General features: G+C 41.5%; 1 protein-coding gene across 1 annotated transcript in view; it reads right to left on the minus strand.

Annotated features, from left to right (window-relative positions):
* The window catches only part of CFDP1 (craniofacial development protein 1), a 138,416-nt gene extending 132,977 nt beyond the window's left edge, over positions 1–5,439 (minus strand). Inside the window, 1 exon segment of the mRNA XM_036833772.1 lies at positions 5,229–5,439. Coding sequence (XP_036689667.1) covers positions 5,229–5,292 — 64 coding nt within the window. The 5' untranslated portion in view covers positions 5,293–5,439.
* Positions 5,440–12,109: the final 6,670 nt, after the last annotated feature.

Raw genomic sequence — 12,109 nt, forward strand, 5'->3', positions numbered from 1 at the left:
AAACAAAAAAGCTAAAGCCATTTTTGAGTCAAAAGGGAAAACTTGAATATGGTTTGTATATTAGACGAGCTGAAAGTTTACTGAAATGGACAGGGACAGAATGTTCACTGAAAAGAGCAGGTTACAAAGTAACATGAAAAAACTACGATTTCAGGTTGGGGAAAAATACAAATAACTACACCTGGGTATAGAAAAAAGATCAGAGTGGGTTTCAATAAGGGATCAATACTGATAATCTCTGGGTGGTAGGAATGTAATGATTCTGATTTTTTATGTTTAATTGCCTGCATTTTCTAATTTTCTACGAAGTTCATGCACTGCTTTTGTAATAATATAAAGTTATTTTTCTTCATAAAAATGGGTGAATGTTGCAGACAGTTCAGACAAAGAGATGCATATGGCTCTGGATCTTAAACATGAAAAAAGATGCTCAATATCACTGATAAGAGAAAAGCAAATTTTAAATTACACAAACAACCACAAAAATCATGCAGTTACTATAAGAGTAAGAAACAGAATAACAACCCTATAGACAAAGAAAGCACAAAATGAACAAATCTTTTTTTTTTTGTTTTGTTTTAACATCTTTATTGGAGTATAATTGCTTTACAGTGGTGTGTTACTTTCTGCTTTATAACAAAGTGAATCAGCTATACATATATCCCCATATCCCGTCCCTCTTGCGTCTCCCTCCCACCCTCCCTATCCCACCCCTCTAGGTGGTCACAAAGCACCGAGCTGACCTCCCTGTGCTATGCGGCTGCTTCCCACTAGCTATCTAACAAATCTTTTTTTAATTGAAGCTCCAAAGACTCAGAGCTTCCATCACCTTTTCAGTCCCCCATGCTTAATTTAAATATGAGTCAAACAACTAAGAGTCACCAAAAAAATCTGAGAAAGTGTCTAACATAATAATGCCCAACACAAATGTACAGGGTGAATAAAAATCACCTTAGCGGAAAGAGATTGTTTCCTCATTCTATCAGGCTAGCATTATTTGATACTAAAACCAGGCAAGGAAATTACAAGAAAACTACAGACCAACATCCCTCATAAACAGATGCAAAACTCCTCAACAAAATTCAGTAACGTAGAAGAAGAATAATACATCATGACCAAGTAAGTTTTATCCCAGAAATAAAAGGCTGTTCAAAAATTTTAAATCAATCACTGTAATTCATCACATTAACAGATAAGAGAAGAAAAACCACACAATCAATAGATGGAGAAAAAACATTTGACAAAATTCACCTCTCAGCAGATTAAGAATAGAGGCAATTTCTTTAACCTAATAAAACACATTAGGGGCAGTATATGCAGACTGCCAGGATTCAAATCCCAGCCCATCTACTATCTAGCTGAGTGACTTTGGGTTCCTCAGTTTCTTCATGTGTGGAGAGCACAATAGCACATACTTGATAATGTTATGTGATTGAGTTAGTAATGAGTTAGACAATGTAAAGTGCTTAAAACACACACAAAAGGCATCTATGAAAAACCTATAGCTAACATTATACCAAATGGTGAAACACTGATGCTTTCTCCTTAAAATTGGGAACAAGGAAAGGATATCCACTCTCACCTCTCCTATTCAATATTACATTGGAAGTCTATACCAAGTACAATAAGGCAAGCAAAAGAAATAAAAGGTATGCCTATTGGAAGAGAGGAAATAAAACTGTTTCTATACACAGACAATATGATCTAATTTGGGGGGGAGGGGAGGGTAAAGGTGGCCTTGGAACTGTTAATTTTAGCGGTGGTTACATAACTCTAAGCATTTGTCAAAAATTCATAGAACAGTATAATGAAGAATGAATTTTACCGTGCATAAGTTAAAAGTAAAAAAATTTAAAGCATTATTATTATTATTATTTGATAGGTAAGAAATGGATTTATTTAGAGAGATACACATTCCATAGGAAGAATGCAGACCATCTCTAAAGGCAAGAGCGGTCCCAGGGCATGGGGTCATCTTGGAAAGTGAGAGCAGTCATGGGAGAAACACACTCCACAGAGTGTGGGCCATCTGAGAAGGCAAGAGGCCTTAAAGCATTATTAATATCCACAGAGCAATAAGATACTGCACACATGAAACAAGAACATGATGCTATTTAAAATTTGTGAAAAAACAAAAAAGTTACTCAAAATTAAAAATATCCAAGGGCCAGATCCAACACTGATACAAGAAAACAAAGCACATGTTGCCCAGTGGCTTCTGGAAGTTCCTGGTCCACTATGTCAAAGAGCTTGAAGTGCGGCTGATGGGCAACAAATCTTACGGTGCTGAGACTACTCCCAATATCTCTTCCAAGAACCCCAAAGTCACTGCGGAAAGAGCAGCCCACCTGGCCATCTGAGTCCCCAATCCCAATGCCAGGCTGCACAGCAAAGAAAATGAACAGACAGCTCGTGTACACATTGCATTTGTGTTAATAAAAGCCATAAAACTCGGGAAAAAATATGTAAAGAGAAAAAAAACTCAACAGAAGAGTTGGATGGTAAAATACTGAAATATTCCCATAAAGTGAAAAAGAAGTCAAAGGGTTAGAAAATAGAGGATAAAAATAGAGGAAGGGACTTCCCTGGTGGTCCAGTGGTTAAGACTCCCCACTCCCAATGCAGGGGGCCCAGGTTCGATCCCTGGTCAGGGAACTAGATCACACATGCCACAACTAAAGACCCCGCATGCTGCAACTGAAAGATTCCGCGTGCCACAACTAAAAGATCCCGCACCCGGAGACGAAGATCTCACGTGCTGTAGCTAAGACCCGGCGCAGCTAAATAAATACATACATACATACATTCATACATACATAAATAAATAAAATTTTTTTAAGTTTATAAAAAAAAAAAAGTACAGGAAAGTAAAACCAGTCCATAAGGTCTAACATAAGATTCAACACATAAATAATGATGATTCCAAAAAAATAAAATGGAGAAAACTGTCCCCCCCAAATTTAAAAAGTTCCAGCAGTGTCTTCCCTGGTGGCGCAGTGGTTAAGAATCCGCCTGCCAATGCAGGGGACACGGGTGCGATCCCTGGTCCGGGAAGATCCCTCATGCCGCGGAGCAACTAAGCCGGGGTGCCACAACTACTGAGCCTGCGCTCTAGAGCATGCAAGCCACAACTACTGAGCCCACACGCCGCAACTACTGAAGCCTGCGTGCTCTAGGGCCTGTGCTCTGCAACAAAGAGTAGCACCCGCGTGGCAACAATGACCCAACGCAGCCAAAAAAAAAAAAAAAAGTTCCAGAAGGCCCAGCAGAATGGATGAAAATAGACTCATACCAAGGTACAGTATATCACTGTGAAATATCAGAAAATATCAGAAACAAAGAGACGATTCTATCAACTTCCAGAGACAAATTTTATATAAATGAGGAAAAATTAGTGACAAAAGAGACTTTTTAATAAAAACACTGGAAACTTAGAAAATAATGGAGGAATACCTTTAAAATTCAGATAGAAAATTATTATAGGATGCAGAATTACTATTATAGAACACATAATTCTATACTAAATTAGTAATCATGCCTGAGGGTCAATATTTCACTATTTTTAGATAGTCGAGGTCTCAAAAAAAATGTTTCTAAAAAAATGCATCTTTCCTCAAGAAGTTATTTGAGGATTTATTCTCATTTTGGTGGAACACACCAAGAAAGAAGACATCATGGGACCCAAGGAACAGGGAATCCAAGAGAAAATGGAGGTAAAAGGAACATCCAGAGTGGTGGTGATGATGGAGAATCTTAGGTTCCAAAGTGGTAAAACCACGACAAATTGGAGCAGGTCAGACGGCAAAGATGGACTTCAAAAAGTGAAAGATTATCTAATGGATCTAAATATCTTGGGAGATGATTTAGACAATTTTGAAAGTTCCGGATCAAATCAGTAGTAAGTACATAGACTAAGCAACAACAACAAAATGGCAATTATTAACTCCAGAGAAAACTAGTGCAGGAAAAGCAATAACTGTATATACCACATGGTCAGGCCTGAACAAGATGTCCACAAAGTAATGACAAAAAAAGGAAACACAATACCAATCTAACCCAAATTAGACATAGGAACATTGGCAGGCTGGGGAGTTGGAGAGGGTCTGAAGGTGAAACGGTGAGACTAAAGAGGGTGTTAAAATAACACCTAACATGGATGGGTTAAGTCAACAGACAATGGAAGTACCAAATTTTAAAAGTAGAAAGCAGTTTCTTCTGGGGAGGATTGACAGGTATGAGGGGTGAGGGAAACGGTTCAGTTTCAAAAATAAGCCTTTCAAAAATATTTGACTATTTTGAAACAGGCGCATGCATAACTCTGATTAAAATGAAAACTAGTTTTCAAATGATCACACTGGCCGATACCGAAAGACCAATGTTGGTGGATAAGAATGGAACCCGGGAAACCAACTGGGAAGCTATGGCGAGTCTTAGTGTCAATGGTAGTTCAGTAAGAGCGAGATTGGTGAGGAACTGATCAGAAATTAACCTTCTACGCAGACACAAACAGAACTTAATGATTGGTTAGACCAAAAACAGTGAGAATAACGACAACTCCCAAGGTTTGGTTTTGTTTTTAACCTGAGCTATTGTACGGGCAGATACCTCTAAATGAGATGGGGAAGCGTGCGGAAGGTGCAGGAGCGCGGAAGGGGTAGGTTTGGGTGACATCTATTTTGGCCCGGTTCGGTTTTAGAAGCCTATACAAAAACAAAAAAATCAAAGGTCTGATCAGAGAGCAATGGGTATAGACGTTGCAAAGAGGCAAAGGGCATCATTATGTGAACTTTTAAACAACCAGATCCCTTTTGAGGACAGAAAGTGAAGAGACCTATCTGGAACGTGATGCTAGCTGGCAATTCTCTGGGAACGGAAGGCCTGGCGATAAGACTGCCTTTCAGAAGATTTCAGGGCTGGTGAGGGTACGCGATGACCGACCACCGCCAGCTTCACCAGAGGCAGGGCGGAGTTCACGTGCCGGTTCCCGCGCTCCGAGAGGGGGCGGCGGCCGAAGCCAGGCCGTGAGGAGCAGCTGCGCGAGACGTCCCCGTGCACACTTCCTGGGCCACGGGGGCCGCACGGCGCGAGGAGGCGGGCGAGGGCGCGGGGCGGGGACGCTTGAGACCCGCGCCACGCGGCCACTGGGCCCACGCTCGCCGGGCAAAGTGCGCCTCACGTGAGGCGCAGGGCGGGACAAGCCGCCTCTCGCCCCAAGTGGAATCGCTCACCGGATGGCACGTAGTCTTCGTCCTCCTCTGAGGTGGAGAAGTCTTCGGAGTCGAATTCCTCCATGTCGCTGCCGCGCGGGGCGAACAGAGCCCGCAGCAGCTACCCCCAACGGCAAAGCTCTAGGGAGAGACCATAGATAGAGCTGCTGCAGGGGCGGCGGTAGCTGGGGCGGCCCCCGCAGCGTCTGCACAGGCGCAAAGAGTGCTACGTGATCCAAATGCGACACTTCCGGGCCAAAGCCTCGGGCTTGACACTACTGTGGCGATTGGCGGAACACGGGCTCCGTGCTGAAGCGGTGCATGCTGGAACTTGTAGTCTCCAGCGCTACCAGACGCTTTGATTTAGTAAATATGCTTAAACGAAATTTGTTTTGTCCACGGGAATACAGGTGACCTTCGTTATTAACAGGTTGCTATTTTTGTATTCGCTTACTTGTTAAAATTTACTGTCACCCCAAAAATCAGTATTCGCGGTGCTTTCTGGGGTTATTCGCGGACATGCGCAGAGAGTGAAAATTCTGAGTCAACCAGTGGTGGCTTGTACCGACGTTGGAGGCAGATGATCCGCTATCTTGCTTCGGCTCTCGTACTCTAAATAAGTGTCCTCTTCGCAATCTGTTTAGTGCCGCGTTTTTTGCATTTTTTGTGCTTTTTGTTGGTGATTTCGCTGTTTAAAATGACCCCTGAGCGTAGTGCTGCGGTGCTGCCTAGTGTTCCTAAGCGCAAGAAGGCTGTGATGTGCCTTATGGAGAAAATACGTGTGTTAGATAAGCTTCGTTCAGGCATGAGTTGTAGTGCTGTTGGCCGTGAGTTCAACGTTAATGAGTCAACAATCCGGTACATCAAGAAAAAGGAAAAGGAAATTCGCCGATCTGTACGTGAGGCTGCTCCGGAAAGTGCTAAAGTGACATCTATAGTGCGTGAGGAAGCTATGGAAAAGATGGAAAAGCGGCTCAATTTGTGGATTCATGAGATGACAACCGATAAAAAAGGTGTGGTGGACAGCATTGTTGTGAGGCTGAAAGCCAAAGAAATTTACGGTCACGTTACCCAGGGTCAGAAAAACGTGAAACCCTTCTCGGCTAGCGCTGGCTGGCTTGCACGTTTCAAAAGACGATATGGTGTGAGTAATGTTAAGCTTGCAGGTGAGGCAAGTTCTGCAGATCAGGAGGCTGCGGAAGAATTTAAAAAATACCTGCTAAGTGTTATACAGGAAAAGGGGTACGTGGAAGAGCAGGTTTTCAACGCTGATGAGACTGGCCTATTTTACAAAGACGTTGGCAAAAGAACCTATATAACGCAAATGGCCTCCAAAGCCCCTGGCTTTAAATCATTCCAGGATTATGCAACCCTGCTTCTGTGCGCCAATGCCAAGGGCGACTTTAAATGCAAACCCCTAATGGTGTACAGAGCTCCAAGTTCACAAGCACTTAAAGGGAAAAGCGTGAATCATATGCCGGTGCATTGGAGGTGGAACAAAAAAGCATGGATGACTTCTGATTGGTTCCACAGCTGCTTCATACCAGAAGTTGAATACTATCTTCACGGCAGAAACCTTGCCTTCAAGATTTTGTTAATTTTGGATAATGCCCCAGTCCATTGCTGTGAAGAACTCAGAAATGCCCACCCCAACGTAGAAGTTCTTTTCATGCCCCCAAATACTACGTCTCTCATCCAACCCCTGGATCAGGGCATAATAAAAGCCTTCAAGGCGCACTATACTAGGGAGCTTTATAGCAAGGCTTTTGAGGCTCTCAGAGCCAACAAGGAAACTACCATGATGGACTATTGGAAGTCAGTCACTATACGCAACGTTATTGATTATGTTGGCACAGCGTGGGACAACATCAAGCAGGCTACTATCAATAATTGTTGGAAAAATGTTTGGCCGGACTGCGTAGAAAATTTTGAAGGCTTTGAAGGTGTTACAGAAAGTATAAAGAACAATGTCAAAAACATAATGCATATCGCATGGCAGATAAGTGGAGAAGGCTTTGATGACATGAGAGAAGAAGATGTGGAGGAAATTTTGGCAGAGAAAGCAGTAGAACCCACCAACGAAGACTTGGACGAGATGGCAAAACAAGGCGTTGGAGTCAGTGATGATGAAGATGGTGATGAAAGTCAGCCTAAGAGTCCAGGAATTGTCCCTCTTACAGCGGCCAAAATATCAGAATGGAACTCTGCCTTGGAAAAAATTTTCAGTGACATGGAAGAGTGTGACCCTATGCTTGATCGCAGCCTCAAATTTAAGCGCTTAACCTCCTGTGCGTTTGCCCCCTATGCCGAGATGCTTAAAGATTTGAGGCAAAAAGCCAGGCAGACGGGGCTGACCCAATTTTTGGAGCCAGTTTGGGAGGGAAAATTGCCGACTCCATCAACAAGTGGTGAGAGCCAAACCTCTGAGGTTGAACTGACAGATGTCAACCTGCCACCCTCTTCCTCTTCTGCAGAATGAGTTCCACCAACATCTCCCTTGCTTTTTGTGGGGCAAGCCAAGGTCGAGAGGTTTAACCACACCGTGCATTGTGCCATCACGCAGCCTGCAGCTCTATCAACAGTAAGATTTTAGTTAACGTTTTTATAAAACTTTAAACGCTAAATCTTTCATTTTTGGGGGACTTTATTTGCATTACTGCACACTATATAGTATGTGTTTACAGTGCTGTATGCATTTACTGTACATGAGTACTATATGTGTAGTGTGTGTCTGTGTGTGTGTATGACTGAGGGGGAAAGTTAAAGTAGTACAATCTCAGTGTTGTACATTACACAAACATGCTGTCATTGAAATAATTGTTTCGTTATCAACACTGCGTATCATTATTTGTAAGAAAGAGATTAAATTCAGTGTCTTTGAACAGAAACACACATAAAGCAAGGTTATGTACTGATCAGTTGACAAAAATGGTACAAGCAGAGACCCACAGAAACTCAACCCTGTATTTCTGCTAATTGAGTGTGCACGGTGACCTTACAGATATAAGTTCTGCGAACGACAAGGATCAGCTCTATTCTAGAATTCAGACATCATCCACACCAGTCCTTCCTTCAAGTTAATCCATGTGGAAATACAACCATATATAATGCTTGTCATTTTGTCAGATTAAAAATTTTTAATTATAATCCAACTCTGGGAGGCAGTAATCAGATGCAAATGAGATATCATCGACTAACATCCTATTTGTTCAGGTTTGGGTTTTTTCAGCTGATAATTGCTCCCTGTTGATACTCTGGACTAGGGTCTGTGTCACCCAGTTTAGTGTTATCTAAATCAAGGAATAGATGAAACATGTCTGTGATTAAAAGGACATTATGGTGCCTTTATGCCAACAAGCTTTTTAAAACAGCCTGATTGCAACATAGTTCACACACCACAAAATTTACTCATTTAAAGTGCATAGTTCAATCATTTTAGTATATTCACAGACGTGTGCAACCATCACCACAGTCAATTTTGGAAGATTTTCATCACCCCAAGAAGGAACCTCTGACCAATTAGCAGTCACTCCCCATTTCTCCCCAATCCCCAGCTTTAGGCTAATCTTTCTGTCTCTCTATATTTTCTTATTTCAGACATTTCATATAAATGGAATTATACAAGATGTGGTCTTTTGTGACTGTCTTCTTTCACTTAGCACATTTTCAAAGTTCATTCGTCTTAGGTATATACCTGTGGAACTGCTGTACCGCATAGTAACTCTGTGCTTCACCTTTCAAGAAACTGTCAAACTGTTTTAACAAGCAACCATTTTATACCCTCACCAGCAATTTCTGAAGTCTCCAATTTCTCCACACCCTTGCCAACACTCTATCTTTTTGATTATAACCATACTAGTGGGTGTGAAATGGCATTTCATTATAGTTTTGATTTGCACTTCCCTGATGACTAATGATGTTAAGCATCTATTCATGTCTTTATTGGTCATGGTATATGTTCTTTTGGAAAAATGTCTACTCAAATCCTTTGCCCATTTTTTTTAAAGACTTTTTTGATATGGACCATTTTTAAAGTCTTTATTGAATTTGTTACAATATTGCTTCTGTTTTGTTTTGGTTTTTTGGCGGTGAGGCATGTGGGATCTTAGCTCCCCGAGCAGGGATTGAACCCGTACCCCCTGCATTGGAAGTGCAGAATCTTAGCCACTGGATCACCAAGGAAGTCCCCCTCTGCCCATTTTTAAATTGGGTTGTCTTTCTGTTATTGAGTTCTAAGAGAGAGTTCTTTATATATTATAAACGCAAGTCTCTTATAAAGTATATGATTTGAAAATATTTCCTCCTATTCTGTGGGTGTCTTTTCACTTTCTTGATGGCATCCTTTGAAGCATAAAAATTTTTAATTTTGATGAAGTCCAGTTTATCTAGTTTTAGTCTAATGTCCCTCTTGCTTTGGGGGTTGTATCTAAGAAGGCTTTGCCTAACCCAAGATCACAAAATTTACTCCTGTGTTCTTCTAAGAGTTTTACAGTTTCAGTTCTTACATTTAGGTCTATGACCCATTTCAGTAAATCTTTCTTATGTGAGAATAACAGAAAAATAGATGTGAAATTAGGACCCAGTATTTGGGACTTCACCATTCTCAGCCTCGTTTTCCTTGGACAGCATAAATAAACCCTACAGTGACAAACTGGGATGTAGCCTTTTGCCCCATCCCTGGGGTCTGAGTCTGGGGAAAAGGATACCCCAGAGTTCTTCAGCAGACTCTCTCCTCCATTACCCTACTTCTCCCACTCTCCTCTTTACAGCTTACTAGCACTCCACACATTGGTTCAAATTTACAAAGTTTCTGACCACTTTATGGGTAACCAGGGAACTATTTTCTGTTGTGTCAAATAGTTTAGTAAAGAGGTCAAAAATTGGTTAGCCGGCCAAATCCAGCATAAAGACATGCATTGTTCGACCTGAAAAGCATTTTACATGAAGTTAAATTAGCGGCCAGCTGTGATATTATGATTTCGAAGAAATATACATTTGGTCACTCAGATGACCAAAATGTGTTTCTCATATATATTTGGTCTTCATCCACAGTTCCTGGCTCACAGCTCCCAAAGCCCCTGGAATTTCCTAAGTGTTGAGAGTGGTAAAGGTGTCTTGTGTTGTATGAATGGCTTTTAGAAGCACCTAGGGATGGGGCTGGTTGCCAGGACAGCTAACCGTGTGATTAGAGGATTGAACTCAGTCCCCACATCCCCGCACAGCCCTCCCCTGCCCCACCTCTGGGGAGAGGGGGGGAGGGGCGACAAGTTGAATCAGTTCCCAATGGCCAGTGATTTAACGAATCATGCATACGTGATGAAGTCTCCATAAAACCCCAAAAGGACAGGGTTGAGAGCTTCCCAGTTGAACACGTGGAAATTCGGGGAGAGTGGCTCCCTTGGAGGGGGCATGGAAGCTCCACTCACCTTCCTTATACCTTGCCCTGTACATCTCTTCCATCCGGCTGTTCCTGAGTTATATCCTCATGATAAACCAGTGATCTAGTATGTAAAATGTTTGAGTTCTGTAAGCCACTTTAACAAATTAATTGAACCCAATTTATAGCCAGTTGGTCAGAAGCACAGGTAACAGCCTTGACTTGCAACCAGCCTCTCGAATCAGGGGGTGCAGTGGGAGTCGGTCTTGTAGGATTGAGCCCTTAACCTGTAGAATCTGGTGCTATCTCTGGGTAGTGTCAGAATTGAGTTGAATTGTTGGACACACTTTTGGTGTCCAAGAATTGTTTGTTGGTTTGGGGAACTCCCAATATAACAGCACTTAAAAATTAAGAGATTTCAAATAATCTAATTTCCAATTCCTCTGAAAAACTGGAGAATCCGGCAACACTGGGCACATAATCCCACAAAATATCAACAGAAATAGGCTGGAACTGAGCAAAGCCTTTAGACAAATCTCTCCAGCTGGCCACAGTACAAATCCCAACTCCCTACAAGTTTCCTGGTTCACTATTGCCGTGTTGTCTTGGTAATAATTTATGGGATCCTTCCTGCCAAACTCAGCATCTTTAGCCCCTCATCCACCATAGTCTCTTTCCACTGTCTTGGGTTATCACCTTTTTAGAAGAGATCCTCCTCTGTTCGGTCCTGGATACGTATCTTGGGGGCTTCTGGCTGAACTCTTGCATGTATCCTTCAGGGGTGCTAGAAACATTCTGTATCTTGATCGAAGTGCTACCACTCCGCATTAAGTGTATAAATACATAAAAATTCATCAAGCTATACATTTAAGATTTGTGCACTTTACTGTATGTTACACCTCAATTTAAAAAAAAATTAGAGAGAGAATGGATGGGTAGTCTCCTACCAGACATTGTATGTCTGTCTGCAATGCCTGGAACTGCAGCAGTTATCTTGTGAACAGGGGGGTAAGCTACCCAAATCAGACAATCCAATTTACTGAAAATGGCAGAGCAGAAAAAGATTTATGATGTCACAGAATACTAAACCAACCTCGGAGCCTCTCTTCATGTGGACTTACTACTGAAATAATACATGTTTTTCACAAACTATATCAGCTTTCAGCCATTCCAGTGTGTAATCATACAAAAGCTTCTTGATGGTAATATATAGCTCACAAAGTGGAGTTAATGAGACTCAAGTTCACATGTAAGTACAGTTTAATCAGATCTTTGGACAAAAATTTTACCATAAACTAGTGAGCTGAACATAAAAGAAATACAGTTAAGCATATATGTTAAGTACTAAAAAAAAACTTAAGTTGGAAAACCTTATTACGAAAGATTAAACTCATTGGCCACTGAAAAAGAAATAACAGTTCTAGTTCACAGAATTAAAAGTAACTCTTTATTGATAAACATATATACCAGAATTAGAAATGTCAGTAGAAAAATAAAATTTAAATAATTTTCTATGGTACAAAGA

This window comes from Balaenoptera musculus, chromosome 19 (assembly GCF_009873245.2).
Source record: "Balaenoptera musculus isolate JJ_BM4_2016_0621 chromosome 19, mBalMus1.pri.v3, whole genome shotgun sequence".
Lineage (NCBI taxonomy): Eukaryota > Metazoa > Chordata > Mammalia > Artiodactyla > Balaenopteridae > Balaenoptera > Balaenoptera musculus.